General features: G+C 36.7%; 3 protein-coding genes across 4 annotated transcripts in view; 2 read left to right on the forward strand and 1 right to left on the reverse strand.

The window, feature by feature from the left end:
- The window catches only part of LOC149051360 (adhesion G protein-coupled receptor L1-like), a 110,366-nt gene extending 95,721 nt beyond the window's left edge, over positions 1 to 14,645 (forward strand). Inside the window, exons 3-22 of the mRNA XM_089184031.1 lie at positions 1,882 to 1,917; positions 2,306 to 2,689; positions 4,977 to 5,378; positions 7,265 to 7,470; positions 7,567 to 7,626; positions 7,890 to 8,088; positions 8,849 to 8,956; positions 9,198 to 9,285; positions 9,532 to 9,622; positions 9,689 to 9,738; positions 10,016 to 10,133; positions 10,224 to 10,327; positions 10,695 to 10,797; positions 10,906 to 11,056; positions 11,172 to 11,253; positions 11,407 to 11,473; positions 12,148 to 12,236; positions 12,409 to 12,529; positions 12,784 to 12,825; positions 12,934 to 14,645. Coding sequence (XP_089040157.1) covers positions 1,899 to 1,917; positions 2,306 to 2,689; positions 4,977 to 5,378; positions 7,265 to 7,470; positions 7,567 to 7,626; positions 7,890 to 8,088; positions 8,849 to 8,956; positions 9,198 to 9,285; positions 9,532 to 9,622; positions 9,689 to 9,738; positions 10,016 to 10,133; positions 10,224 to 10,327; positions 10,695 to 10,797; positions 10,906 to 11,056; positions 11,172 to 11,253; positions 11,407 to 11,473; positions 12,148 to 12,236; positions 12,409 to 12,529; positions 12,784 to 12,825; positions 12,934 to 13,053 — 2,604 coding nt within the window. The 5' untranslated portion in view covers positions 1,882 to 1,898 and the 3' untranslated portion in view covers positions 13,054 to 14,645. The remainder of the gene's footprint in view (positions 1 to 1,881; positions 1,918 to 2,305; positions 2,690 to 4,976; positions 5,379 to 7,264; positions 7,471 to 7,566; positions 7,627 to 7,889; positions 8,089 to 8,848; positions 8,957 to 9,197; positions 9,286 to 9,531; positions 9,623 to 9,688; positions 9,739 to 10,015; positions 10,134 to 10,223; positions 10,328 to 10,694; positions 10,798 to 10,905; positions 11,057 to 11,171; positions 11,254 to 11,406; positions 11,474 to 12,147; positions 12,237 to 12,408; positions 12,530 to 12,783; positions 12,826 to 12,933) is intronic.
- LOC113678097 (uncharacterized) overlaps positions 1 to 15,673 on the reverse strand; it is a 181,809-nt gene that overhangs the window by 120,386 nt on the left and 45,750 nt on the right. The gene's annotated exons all lie outside the window — the stretch shown is intronic.
- LOC113682268 (adhesion G protein-coupled receptor L4-like) overlaps positions 1 to 15,673 on the forward strand; it is a 94,187-nt gene that overhangs the window by 11,846 nt on the left and 66,668 nt on the right. The gene's annotated exons all lie outside the window — the stretch shown is intronic.

Below are 15,673 nucleotides of genomic sequence, written 5' to 3' on the forward strand. Positions count from 1 at the left end.
TGCCCGTTGATAAAACAGAATTTTGTTAAGACAACTTTCATATAACAGAGCTCATAAAACAATTACTGTTCTTACCATCAAATATTTTTTAGCTGCTTCTTCCACAACACTTCAACTACAAAAAGTATTTTAATGCCGTGAAGTTTTCCGATTCTATTAGAAAAACAATGCTCCACACCAGGTGCAAGTGGCTTTTTGTCCATTGGTTTGTCTATGACAGAAAAAAATGCCATGAACATGTGTTCAGAGATCATGATTTGCATTAAAGTCTAACTCGTACGAAAGGCTTTTTGTGAGGATGCCGCAAATCCGCAACTCTCACGCGGTGTGAATCAAATATAAGTGAATCCTGCAAAATGTTCAAAACATCGGTGATATGTTGTATGCTGGGTGAGTACGACCCTAGTTATTCCTGTTTGTTCTGCGGTAGCTATGAAACCGTCAAAATTGACTTTTATTTGTAAAATATTTATTTCGACATTTACCTTACGGAACTCTAATAACTAAACATACCAAACTCTTAACATGTCCTCTCTAGTTTTTGTCTAATTATTAAAGCTAATTATCATCATTATCGTTATTATTAGTTATTTCGATATTTTTCTCTTTCCTTACAATGAAAAATAATTGAATAATAATCACCTGTAATGACACATTCGTATAAGTTGTAGGCTAGGTTCGTACCACCTTAATTATATCTTGACCATTTGTGACACATTTATATCCATTTTGGAACGTCCTGTGAAATTCAGCCAAACCAAACAGAGAAAAATGTCAGGTGGCAGATATTTGGCACTGTTAATTAAAACAAAACAAAACAGACTTTAAAGATTTCCGCATTAAACTTTCAGTTCTTAATCAGAAATGGATCTCTTATAAATTGGATTCCTGAAGCCTTTTAGATTCCATATAGTGCAAAGTAGATTTCCTTAGAGCGTTCGGATGAGGCGTTAATCAGATATCGCGGTACCCAAATTTTTAAAGCTTTCAAATTAATGTTCTGTTCGCCAAGTTGGATGTCATGGTTAATTAAAACATATTTCTCTTCTAAATTATTCTTCTTTTATGCCCGAAAGCAAACTTTATACTCAACCCATTGCTCTTTTAAAAAAAAATATATGGGCTCTGGAAGTTCCGCAGGTTCCGCGGCCTGCTGATCCATAGTTTTGTAACTCCCAAGAATATGGAAAAATCCTCACAAAATTTTGGAGACCAACCCCTCAAGATTCAAATTGTGCAGAAGTTTTATTTGAGCGGTCAGATTTGATACCCGATTCATTTGCTTTAAATACGAGCTCAAACGAAACATTTTTTTTCTCTGGATAGCACAAATAGCCCGTTTATCGTATCCTTAAAAATGTTTCAACGTGTGACAAGTTTATTTTTATTTTATTTAATGGATTCGTGCAAGTACAAGTACTATGACAATAGGACATAAGTCCCCTACTTGGTTAATACACCCACACCCACCACCCATCCCACTCTAGGGGAGGACATCCACCACACAGTAATCTCGTGCGTGGGAAATTAACGTCTCCTACCCCAGCCCTGCAGGAGACGGGGCTTACGGTTTTACGTCCTATCCGAGAAGACGGATAGGACGTGAAATAGGTAGGATGATAGAATGTTCAGCTAGGTTGATAGGTAGGACGATAGGATGTTCAGCTAGGTTGTGAATTGCGGAGATGCTGTATTTTTTTTTGTAATTTCTCCGTCAGCTCCCTTGGAAGGTAATAAAATTCATGAATAGATGTTAGAGGGCATGTAGCAAATAAAATGCATTAGTACTCGTCTTACTCGAAATCTAATAAACTTTTTCATTGTTTCAAATGTTACACTTGAGATAACAATCAATTTATTTGTCTATTTTCTCTTCTACAGTCATCCTTCGTTTGTTGATGAAATTGCCAGGGACAGGTGAGGCAGCTTCATTCCGATTTAACATTTATGTTGCTTTAAATGGACGGGAAAAAAAGATAATACCTGATAAATTATCGTGTCAATTAGTTATAGACTTCCAGTTAAAGTTACATTGGATTGCGATTCAAAACGTGAGTTGGAAAGCGAAACAAAAAGTCAAAGAATAACGGTGCTATTACCCTGATCTCTCCAAGATCCACTTTTAAAACCTAGCCTAATTCTAATATTTGCTTCAGTCATGTAGAGGGTTTTGATGCCCATCGTTTGTTATTAAAATTAATAATATAAAATAAACCTTCTCGTCTTTATCATTATCGCTTTCATTGTTGTTATCATAGTATACATTTTTCGTTTATTTATTTATTCATTTACTTTCTTCTCATAGAGTGCCAACCAAACTGTTTCAAAAACTCCTCTTACATATTTTCGAAAGGCAAAGTTTACAGGTGTTATAACAAAGAACTCTGCTCCATCTTGGGAGGTTATTTAGTCTCCATCGAGACCGAGGAGGAATGGCAGTTTATCAATCATGAGATTCAAAAGCGTGGTACTTGGAACACTTCGACTATTAATGCGTGGCTCATTGGTTTGGAGAAGAAAGACGGGGTTTGGATATGGAAGAGTGGAGAACAGCTGAATATTTCGAAATGGCGAGATTCTGAGCCAAGTGTGAACGACGAAAGGGCGGAAATATCCATGAATGGAAGCCTCTTTAGTGGTATCTCTCGGAATGATAAAGGAGATGCCTACATTTGCGAGATGCCCGGAGGTAAGATCACATTTCAACCATAAAGCATATAATGTGCTGAAACATTAGCAGTCTTGCACGTATGTCATGAAAATTGCTCTTGCTTCATAAAAGTAAAAAAAACATTGTTCACAGAATATACTCAGCCCACCTAACTTGTACGTGTGAGCGATGAATGAACTTTTAGGCACGCATAAGTAGTTGAACACGCTGCCCGTGAAATTTTTGGTGTATGCTTGTTGTTTTGAACATAGCACATCGAAGTACTTTTATTCTTGTGTGTCCGGGTGTGTGTTTCTTGTACAAGTCAGTGATCAATATGTTATTCACCGACTGGAAGGTCTGTATTGGGTAACACTATGCCCAAGGTCTTGTGCACCGGTAGTTCAGATAAATGGCACAGTTTTTCCCAATACGGACCGACCTAGGCTGGTGAATAACAGTTTTTTTCCCTTGAAATTAACGAAATGTTTTCCTTAAGAGCCCTAATGAGTTAGGGCTGTAAGTGCGGCAAGACCTTCCTTGATCTGAACAAATTTTGAGCGAGTATAAATGGTGGTTGAAACAGATTGAGGTAATGTAAATTAAAAAGAGGCCTCACCGAAATATTTTCATTTGAGTAACGAAAAAGGTAATTTAAGAGGCCTCCAAACAAACTTTGAAACATTTTTTTAACAAGTATCTGTCACAATTTGACACCTATCAATTAGAGAGCGCGGAAGAAAAAAGCGCATGCACCCTTTAAAACGAATCAACAACCACAACGGCGCTGGTTTGGCAAATAAACTGAACTGGATAATAATTTTAAGTAAATTTAAATCTATGTTTTGAATTTGTGGGAGTTTTCTTGTGGAACTGGTCTTTCATGAAAAGGGGAATTTTAAAGTAGCTTTTTCTCGTTGAATTCTTTTGTTTACTGTTGCAAAATTTCCGGTACCAATGTCCAGTTTGAACGGACTTGCAAATACTTACCGAAAGCGTATTTGAAGTAAAGAAGACCTCGCTCACTGTTCTCCGAGGAACAAATTATTCGAGAGAATTCAGATACATAATGAATAAAATTACCATTAATGAATTCAATTGCAAAGAAATACCTCACGTTTTAGCTTTCTGGGTTACTTCTAGTAAGGTTTAGGTTAATTACAAGCGGCTTTTAGGCCGCGCGTTAACTCATCTAATGACATATTTGCTACCAATATTCATCTCAAAGCCAATTCTTTTTACAGGCAAACAAGGTGATCTAAGAGATAGAAACAAAGAATTTATGTTATCAATCGGCTTGATTTGCTCCACAACGATTTTCTTAAATATACTGTCCAGCCGGCAAAACGAAATAAATTTATGAAAAATGGCAACAAAGCTTGAGATGTAATCGGCGGCTCGCTCAAGCGGTACCGTGCCCTTGGGCAGAGATAGGAAAACCCGCACCGAATTACCAATAAGATTCCAGGATCCGTTACCGTGCCCTCTGAGAAAAACAAATAATAAATGTAGTTCTTTTGAGAAAGGTTATCGGAAAAAGCGTGTCAGAATTGTAAGCGATAACCTGAAAGGTATTGCTGGTAGCTTTTAAGTCATGGTTAGACTTGACCTCAGGAATTCAGGCAAATCTAGGAAATTTCACTTTAAGGAGGAGGCGTCACGGGTTTGAACAACCTATTTTAATTGCAAGACTGACTTTAAATTCTAAACTGCTCTAACCCTAATTAATTTATCTTTAATTTTCATCTCCCTACTGATTATCGTTCCCCAGATAATCTTTTGAGATTGTCGCGTGCACTTTAAAGTTTTGCTCTTTGCCCGTAACAACTGTATATGGTTAAATGCGTATCTCCAGTTGCACATTTATGGGAACCTGCATTCACATTTAATTTTACGTTTTTTAAGTCTGATTAGATAGAGGAGGAAGAGTAGGGGGCGGAGTGGGAGAGGTGTCAGCTGAACGAGGAACTAATTAATATTCAAAAGCTCGACTACCAAAATTACATGAATTCACAAATAACCTTATAATCATAATCTTAGCTGAGGTGAAGTTAACTAATCCACAAAAGCAGGCCAGGGTGGCGGACGCCGTAGTGAAGAAAGATGTATAGTATTGATTGACACTGATCAAACAAATACATATGATGTAAAAATAGAAAAAAAGGAATTAATTGGGGAATGAGTCCCATTTTCTGTCTCATTCATTTTTCCTTTGTTGTTATTGTGATTATAATCTTTTCATGTTATCAATGCTATTATAATTATCACTTTGTGTATCATCATTAGGATAATTGGTATTTTTGTTTTCATCTTCATCATCATGTAGAATGCCCAAATATAACTTTCAAAAACTCTTGGTACATAATTTCGGTGGATGGAGAGCCCTGGTACTGGGGCAGACACACTTGCTCAAGTTTAGGAGGGGACCTAGTTTCCTTTGAAACCCAAGAAGAATGGAGTTTAATTAATGACGAAATTCAAATGCGAAATACTACGAACAATGAAAATAAATGGAGAATTGGTTTAAGAAAAAGGGCCAGGAATTGGACCTGGGTGAGTGGAAGACCGCTGACTATTTCCAAATGGGGACAAGGGGAGCCAAGTGGTGAACACGACGCCGCTTTCATGTACAAGAGGTTCCGTAATGGTGAACGGGGCGTGTTTGGAAGCCAATGTAATAATGAAAGTTGGAAAAAACCGCACGCTTATATTTGTGAGATCCCCAAGGGTGAGTTGATATGTTGTTGTTGTTGTTTTTATTTTTATTTTTTTAAGTTATTTTGAGTAAACTCAAAGGCACTAGAAGCGCTTAAGGGCAATATAAAATATTATTTGCTAACGTTTGTGGTATTCTCGAGAGAAATTATAAAAACCCTCACACAGTCAAAATCAAGTTTACACTAACCTTTGCGTAAATTGAAATATTTTTGAAACAATCTCAATGAACGTTTTCACGATATACATGTCTAACTTTAACCTTGTGAACAGGGGAAAGTTACAGATGATTCTGTTACAATCACTTTTACGAATAACAGCAGTTATGAAACTGATGGCGAATACCAATTGCAAAGAATTATCAGTCCAATTGCTTTGTTAGATGATAACGCGTGATGATGTGAAGAGCGTTATCTTTTTGTGAAGAGTTCGTGACTCATGTCGGTTAAGAACCATGCCAATTATCGTTTTCTAAAACAAATACAACAGACTTGCAGACTTAGGCCTAGTTCAAACGTCGATCTTTACATGTACCGAACCTAACGTTTCTATTAAGTACATGTAAAGATCGACGTTTGAATCAATTAGGATCGGCAGATTTGTATTCGGATCGACAGTGCCGTTCTATCCGACTCGGCTAGTCGGATAGAACGGTAAAAGATCGGCATTGATTCATACCTCGTACTTTACATGTACCGAACTTAATGCATACATTATACATACGTTAAAATAATTATGTTTTACCCACAATTCAAGAAAGTTCGCTTACGTGCCATGCGCGAAAGCCTTCGAACCATTCAAACAATATGGCGGGAAAGGAGGAAGGCTCGTGCTCGTGCTTCCTGCATTTTTTTCCGCCATTTTAGTAGGCATTAACCGCTGACTACAATGGAGTTATGTTCAGTTTTGCAATTAGGATCGACTAAATTCGGATCGACGTTTGAATCAACTGCCGCTCTTAATTATTCGAGTCGACCCAAATTGCAATTAGGTTCGGTACATGTAAAGGTCGACGTTTGAACTAGACCTTATTCGTTCTTCGGGTAGGAGAATCAATTTTAAGTCTACTGTGTTCTATTTTAATATCCGATCGTTTGAACTGTGAAGTTGTAGGGGCTAATTTCAATGCAATGCAAAATTTGCAGTGAACATAATAAACTGACCATCGTGCATCTAATTCGAATATGGCGGACATTTCGATCGACCTAGCAACCACTATTCTGCACCGAGGTTAGTAAGGGTTGCCTCAGTTCTCATAATTATGTTACCACGGGGCGTAGATACATTCTTTTGTTTTAAAAATAGTCAAAACTGAGTTGGAGTTTAATTGATATTCTGCTCACCCAAGAGATAAACATAGACATGCGAAGCATGCAAGAACTATTATTTTGGTTAGGAGGGTTGAGATGGGACACTTGGTGTTCCTAACGCTTTCAGTTTTATAACGGAAAAAAAGCATAGCTTTTAAAATAGCGAAAAATATCACATTACTTTACCCAAAAAGAAAGAAGGGAGGGATTTGTTTGCTGACGTCATGAGCGTGCACAATAGGAATATGAAGCACGTTCGCGCAATTGAATTTGATTAGACAAATTTACTTGCTATGTTGTAATACTGGGAAAAGTCTACAGAATATGTTTCATTCTCTAGTATTTTAGTTTGTAGTTTTCGAAAAACATCCTACAGCCCTATCTAAGCAATAATCACTCAAGACGTGTGCCAAAGAAACAATAGGAGCTTTCTGTATAACTAATAAAAAATCGAGTGCGTTTAAGAGTTTTGAACGTTATTAGCGGCCATTTTGTTACTCCCCTTTCCGTCCGCAGTTTTGCCCTCGCAGTGTAATAGTAAGGCAATTTTTTTGTATGATGTGGTCTTGATTAACATTTTTCTTTAAAGATTCCTCAATATCTTCAGTAACTTCGTCGCCTTTACTATCACCCAGAATAGCAACCTCACCATCACCATCGGCACCGCCATCGTCGTCGCCGTCGCCACGACCATCGCCCTCGTCATCGCCATTCCCCTCGCCATCACCATCGCCACCGCAATCGCCGTCGCCGTCGCAATCACCATCGCCATCGCCATCACCAGTTGAGCAGCTAGTATGTTCTCTAAATAGTCATTTATCGTTTTTATGCATTCCGTTTTTCAGGATCTCTTCTGTTTACAAACGCGAGAGACAATATTTTTAATTTTAGGCAAAGGAGTATATTTCAAAATTTGGCGGAATAAATATTACCAGAAGGACTTCCCTACAGGTATCTAATTCTATATGACTTAAAGGCTTTTTAACTTTGGTGTATGTTTTTAAACGATAAAAAAGTAAATATCTGACCTTTAAGGATAAACCACCATTAAGCCATATGAGGTAAAATGGTGAAGCTTAAAAAATAATCCAGGCCCCCAAAAGAGTTCTCTGGCCAATGAATACCCTGGACACCATTTGGATCCTTAGTATGAATTGTATATACAGTATGAGACTGCCTTTTTAATGACCTGGAAATATTTTACGTAATTGTAGGAGGCTGTTACTATGTTTGAAGATTTCACCTTAAAAATGAAGAACGTCACGAAAGACAAGGCCGGCCTAGAAGAGGTTAAAACACTGAAAACATCCATCTTTGAGGTGGCAGAGACCATCGAGAAATTTGCTCTTAATTACGGCAACCGACACCTGAGAGGAATGAGGCTTTCAGAAAGGATCGTTTCCCCCAAAATGGGTGAGTTTGCGGCCTTCAATCCTGTTTTGTTTCAAAGTCTAATCGTCTGTTACTTACTAACTTGCTGACTGTCCCACTGAGTTGTTTAATTTCCTATGGCATGATGTAAGAACTCAGCTATTAACCCAACTTATCAGAAATGTTATTGTTGGATGTCATCGATTCGTCTGTTTTTTTTCAATTTGTTTGATATTTTGATTTTTCGCGGTGGAGAAGGAAATTGAACGTTCTCTTAAACAATCAACAAGAGAGAATAGGAATCCTTCAAATTGTGAAACCGTTCTTCTCGATCTGTTTATTGAAACTTTTCTTAATTAATAGATTTGTGAGTAACACTTTACTAACTAAAATTGTCAAATCTTAGAAATACTTTCCGCTTACTTCGTACCGTACACTGAGCTCAAAATTGGCCAATAGTCTTCGATGAACATAAATGCAAGATTTTTAACCGTACTCGTAAAAATTTCCTAATGAACTCTATAGTTCTCTAACGAAACGGTTCGAGGAACGAATCGAGTTTTCACAATTTTAGTCCGTGCAGTACTACGCACTTTTTCGTCAGTTTTACATTGAAAAAACGTTGTAAAATGGTTGAATTCGTCGAATAGCCGTTGAAGGGCAAATAGGATACAAACAATACACTTCCATCCAATAAGATTATGAAATATTTGTGTACACCGCAAAACGCATGTTTGTGTAGGTGTGCTATTGCAAATTTCACCGTAGGTGCTTTCATTTGTCATTTTTTTCTCTCCGACAGTTTTGGTCATTCAAAAAGCCTATCACTTGAATGCAAGTGGCTTCGACTTTGAGGAACAACAATGGCGAGCGAGAATCGATATCGCTTCTTCAAATTTTGAGGAAAATGGTTCGTATTAACTATTGTGATAACTTTACAACTTTTAGTATTACCTTGGTTTCTCCAATAGCAATTTCTTTATTGAAATAAAGCTTCATGTAAAGGCACTTCCCTAGGTTACATAGTCTATCTTCTTCAATCATTCGCCTTCCCTAAAATGTCACATACCTCAGAGCCTGATAAACTTTTTAATATTGTTCTTTTGTTGTTGTTTAAAAACATTTTTTGTTGATTCTTGGGGCGTTTAAAGGATCAATGGTAGTTGCGTTTTTGTACAAGGATCTGCATGACCTACTTCTGACAGATCAAGCCATAAGGAGTGAAACAGACAACCAAAGGTGACGTTATTTTCATATTACTCCATGTCGTTTACCTCTAAAAACACATAACACGGAAACACATAAGATCTAAGTTCAACTAAACTGAACTGACACACTTTCCAAAAACCCTAACTAGGGTTGGAAGACTCCCTACTTGTCTCTGACCATTCCACCTTCGTGAAAAATTGGCTAATTGAATCTACCAAAAATATGTAATATTGCTTCCGTGGTTCTGGTCCATTTTTAAATACAATTTCTTCATAGGTATATCAACTCCAGGATAATGGCCGTAACTATGGACCCCAAGCCAGAGAAATTGCGAGAAAATGTCATCCTAAACTTCAAAAACCTAAAGGTAACATGAAAATTAGCTGCTATGCGTTGTTTTGATTTATTCTGACAAGATAAAATCTATTTTCAGGTCTTGACAGCAGAGAAGCGCTGTATGTTTTGGAGTAGCCGCAGCAAAAGGTAAAAAACTACAATATATTATTGCATAGTATTTATTCCTTCTTAAATTAAATTGAGTATGTAGGACAATGAATGAACTTTCTCAGATGTTTTTGCGCAGATTAACACTTTCCTGGAAGCCAACATGTTGTCGTTTTTAGAGAATGGAAGTCTGATTGAAATGTTCTCGCAAATATGACTACAGTGGAAGAAAATCTTAGCGCAAAATTCTCAAACATCACCTTTTACCCAAACGATGAATAATTTTTTAACTTTACTCTTTTTTCATGTGTGACAGCTTTTCAGAGGAAGGTTGTCATGTAGTTACGTCAAAAAGTAACTCAGAAGAAACAGTTTGCAGTTGCAATCATTTGACGCATTTTGCTGTCTTACTGGACTATGACGGTAGCACAAAGGTAATAAAGTTATTTTTGCCTTACTTAATAGTTTTATGGGCTCAATGAACTAACTAATGTTGTCCTTTAATTTTTCTTTTCTTGACACAGCTCACCGAGGAGGACGAAACAGTTCTGAAAGTTGCCACCTACGTGGGACTGAGCCTTTCCATAATCGGGATACTTTTAACATTAATACTTTATTCTTGCCTCACGTAAGCAATGCACTCGATTAATAATGAGGTAGATTCTTAACTCCCCTCAACAAGGCTGGTGATAAAAGAGATCTCAATGTCAGTCTCCATGCAAACAAGAACAGTCGTGTCGGATAATTCACAAACTCAAGCTACATTTCATGCCCCATCACGAACTTTTGAACAACTAATGGTTTAGCTTTTTATGAAGTTTTTAGGCTTTAGACATTTTCTTCGCAATATTTTCTTTTTTTGTTCTCTCTGGAGCTATTTACTGACTTTCTTCTTTCCTTCGCTGTCAAGATTTAGTTAATTTTTTGCCATTTTTTTCTGAGTGTTGTTGCTTTTGTCTCATTCATTCTTCTTGTTTTTAATATTATTTTACCAGAGATGTTCGTAAACCTCTCTCTCAAATTCGACTGAGTGTTTCTATGTCCCTTGGAGCTGGACAGATCATCTTCCTCGCTGGAATAAACGCCACAGGAAACAAAGTCAGTAGCCTCTCCTTCTATCCATAGAATGAATTTGGTCTTTGCACCGCAAATATGTTATCGAAAGAAGCACGTTAAGAATTATACGAAAACTCGTCCTCTCCACAGGCTGCCTGTGTAACAATAGCAGCTCTGATGCAGTATTTCTTGATGGCCGCTTTCTGTTGGATGCTGATCGAGGGAATTTATTTCTACTTCTTCGTTGTGAAAGTTTACAACATTAACACCAAGATGTACATGTATCACGTCATGTCATGGGGTAAGTTTATTATTTTAAAACATGCACTGGTAACTGTACCCATACTTTCGGATCGCTAAATCTGGTGTTGTCATGCGGTAAAATGTTTTGATATCCTTCCTTTGTTTATGGGTAGGTCTTCCACTGATCATGGTGGCCATTTCACTTGGCATCGCTGCTGGAAAAGAAGGGTTACAAAGCTACACGAGTGATAAATAGTAAGAAAAAAATTCAAGGGTTTCTTCTTGCTCTTCTCCTTTTAATTTGTTTTATTTAATTCTTTTTTGTTTTTGGATATAGTTTGAAATCGGTATCATTTTATTTTCTAACAATTTGTGTTTCTTTCTTGTTTTTCACTTCCTCGAGTTTAGTTGCTGGCTTTCCTCTACTAACAACCTGATCTGGATATTCGTCGCCTTTGTGGCTTTTATTGAAGTTGTGAGTTAATGATTAGTGTTAGTGATTGTGATCGGTATACCTGGACTAATTGCTGCTAAAGATTTTTTCCTCTGCTCTTTAAAACGAATTAAGTATTTATAATATGACCCAAGACAATATTTACCATTTTCCTTTTTTCTTATTTACTCACAAAAAGCTTTGAACGTAGCCGCTGTTTGCGGGGATGCTGGTCAATTTTAACCTACTCATGGTCTTCAATAGCGAGAAAAACCTGTGGAGACAATGTCCTCACAGGCATAAGATAGCTTCATAAATTCTCCAACTTTTACTACACAGTATGAAAAAAAAACTTCTCCCCCTTCCTTCAACACAAAAATAACTCATGAAAAAAAAAAATAACACACACAAAAAAAATTTAAAATGTGAAGGGAGCAGGAAGAGTAGGATATATTTATATAATTTCTATAATTTAACATAAGGCTTTACTTGGCGTGGTTCTTTCAGTTTAGACACTTTTGTGCGCGATTTCTTTTGCTCATTGGCATAGGATCGAAGCTCCTAATCGTGGTCCCCCGGTTGGGGTATCTATTCCCTGTAAATTACTCTTCATCCCACGCTTGTTAGCGAATTAATAACTTCCTTAGCAAAGATCCTCCCCTGCTTTGGCTATTCGACATCCATATCTAAATAATCACCTTTTTTGTATACTTTAGCTCAACATTTTGATACTCCTACGTGTAATAAGGGAGATGACCAATCTGTTGCAGCCAACAGGGGCAGACCACCATTTTCAGCAAATACGGTGAGAATCACATCATAAAACTAAAACCAAATAGTGGAAGAGATTGCCATGCCCCCCTGTGGAGCTATATTTGCCTAGCCCCCTTATTCCGTAATCAGCAAGGCATCACAATTTTTAACAATGAAAATTCATTGTCAGAGGAAAGTAAAAGAATGTTTTTTCTAACTCCTAGTCTTGGCATCAAAACATGCGTGGTGATGATTCCCCAGCTGGGTGTCACGTGGCTATTCGGTCTCCTCTCGCCTGTTCATAAAGCTTTCGCTTACATCTTCACCATACTTAACTCTACTCAGGTCAGTATTCGATGGTAACTGTAAAAAGACATTAATCTCTTTCTGACCAAGTGAGACACCATTAGGATGGTCAGATTACATTTCTTTGGAATTTTTAAAACAAAAAGGTGTCAACTATGGAAGAGAAGGCAGACTTCTTTTTCAATTATAAGATGTGCAACTTTCCTTCCTTCTTGGAAATCTTAATAGATATTTGACTAATTTGTTTGCATATTGTAAAAATTAATGATCTTGAAATCATTTTTATGCTGCAGGGTTTCCTGATTTTCGCTCTACACTGTATGCGAAACACTCAGGTAAGAAAAACATTGAACTGATTATTAACTTTATATCATCAAGTTTTAGTGTTTCAATAAATATTCGAGTGCTAAGAACCATATTTCGTGTTGCTCGTCTATCTGCAGATCAGAGAGCGATTCAAAAGAAAGATGAACATCGTTTTTCCATCTTCTATAAAGGACAACTCCACAAGGAAGAGCCCACAGGTCAATCCAAATGAGGTTGGGAATGTATGGGCAATTTAATTGCAGTCATGTGCTGAATTTAAATCGAAATTGTACTTAAGTTAAATAACTTGATTCAGCCAATCGGAAATAACAACCAAATACTTAGAAAAATCACTTAGTTAACAGCAATAAGTCGCTTACGATCGGTCTGAGTTACGATCTGCAGGTAAAAAGAGGTCTGTGTCTGCATTATTGTTAAGCATTCAACTTGATGTCTTTGTAACCTATCATTTTTATGATAATAAGTTTATTTTCTAGACGATCGTATATTTGCAGGCAAGAATCATCGAAATAAACCAATCTATAAATTTAAATTCCTAATGGCTCCGTATGCTGATGACTGCTTTGTTTCACTTACTTAGTTTATAAACTTCTTAACAAACACTGTTATTACTTTTAACTATAAGCTATGGATAGTCACTGAAGTTATCAGTTTCTAGAAATTTCTAGAATACGTTGTCATGTTGACATGCACACGAAGGAACTTTCTGCAAATTTTTATTAGGTTGCGTAGCTATGGTGTAACACCACCAAAATGGTTTTTGTAAGCTTCTGGAATTATCTGGAACACTTTGTACAAAAGAACTCAATCGTGCAGCAGTAGTAGTTGTTGTTGTTGTCGGGAGTGACTGATTTTTCAGAGAGTTATAACGAAAGAGAGCTACTGTGGAAGATTGTTAATTTCGAGGAACTTGGGAGACAACTGTGAGATTGTGTCAGTGGTGAACTAAGATGTAATTTGTAGTGGGCTTAAATAAGTTTATTTAGCATAAAAGTGTACTTCCTTTAAGAGTCGCTCCTTAGTAAGAATATTAAAGTTGTTTAATAGTGTTCTTTCTGTTGGTTAAATTGCACCGTAACAAAAAAATGCCCATAGTAGTAGCAGCTAACCTGGTTCAACCAGGAAAATGACACCGACATTACACTTTCAAATAAACAAATAACTTTTAACGACATCCCCCGTTTAACTCACCTAACCGATTTCCCAAGACACAGACTACACCCTTTCATTATTATTCTAATTATTCTAATCAAATCTATTTAATCTAATTATTCATTTACCCTTGAAAATGTTTCGACAAGAAACCAAACATGCAGGAATTTAAAGAAGCTCATCCCTAATTCACAGATTTTCCCGCCAAGCCTTTTTTTCCTGATTTAACCAGCCAATTTAAACAGACACACTAAATCAAAGCCCAAAATCTTATCTTTTCTTTCTACCAACACTGTCTCTAAATTTACTTTGTAGTGTTCGTAGAAAGTAGTTAAGGTGCCGTTTCGTAAAGTACTTAAGTAATTATAGGTAGGCAAGTGAGCTTAATTAGCGAATTGCGAGTTTTGTATTGTAATGTATTGTAAGTCATGTTCTGTTTAGTAACGTTATGTAAGTAACATGACGCTGTAAGTGACTGTTACTAAGTGACTGTTAGTATAAGTAAGAAATAAGTAAAAGTGACTTATCCAATAAGTACAGTAATGTAATAAGTAGAGTGATGTTGAGTAATGTAAGTAGAGTAATGTAATGTAAGTTTAGTTTTGTACAAATGTTTCTTCAATAAATGTTTATTAAATTAAAAAAATAAATAAAAAAAATTAAGTTGACATTCAAAGTTGTTGGTTAATGAACAAATAGATGAATACGTAAATGGTTGAATAAATAAACAGCTAATTTAAAAGGACAGAAAAACCCGCATGATTGGATCATTTTTGATCAGTTATTTTTGCCAGTTTTAATCTTTTTTCATTTTTTTCGCATCCCTAAGATAAGAAGTAGCATTTTGAATCGAAAATACATCGAATAATCTGGAATTCAATTGGGGCGATGCTAGCCGTAAATGGCATTAACCAAGAGATTATATTCTCTTGCGCAAACTTCATTAAACAGCGATTAAAGAACTTTTACACAGAGTAGACAATTTAACGGGAAAAAGCTCAGCGATAGAAATGCGGAAAATTTCCAAGGGCCTGGCTTTCAAATATCACTACAACGGAGAGGCTAGCATTGAAGAGGAATTTCAACCAGCGAAAGAAGGAGTTTAACATGTAGATGTGTCTAACTCGGTTTACAACAACCTAAACTACATTGCACCTCTTTATAAATCAGCATGGATGAAGAAGCGTACGATTTAGGCGGAAGAAGTGATATCTCAAAACGTTTCAAGCTTCGATTGGCTAACTTTATTGCAGCTAAGGCTACTTCATATTTTGACCCCACCGCTCCTTCTAAAATGTTGGAATTCAAACATCTGGACACAAAAGTAATGGTCTGCATGACGCTTTTGCATGGGAGAGTTGTTTTGTAGGCTGAACGCTAAACTATGGCTGTTGGCCTCCGTTGGTTTTTTGATCAATTAACGATCAACTTTACGTAAACTCACATCGAGTTCACGGTCTAAGAAAATCGAGAAGGAATCCTTTGACTCGGAGTTTGCCGTGCTGTAAAAATACTAATACATGTTATTAACACATGAGTGAGTTAATCCACCAAAGTTGAAGGCCTGCGAAATAATTACCACCACCCACCAACTGAAACGGCAGCATAAACAATAATCATTTCCGTTTATGCATACGAACAGATGGCGTGCTAGCTTTAGCTACCGTTTGATAAAACAGAAGTTGATTTAAAAAAACTTTCATT

The sequence above is a fragment of the Pocillopora damicornis genome, chromosome 1, assembly GCF_964200805.1.
Source record: "Pocillopora damicornis chromosome 1, jaPocDami1.2, whole genome shotgun sequence".
Taxonomy (NCBI): domain Eukaryota; kingdom Metazoa; phylum Cnidaria; class Anthozoa; order Scleractinia; family Pocilloporidae; genus Pocillopora; species Pocillopora damicornis.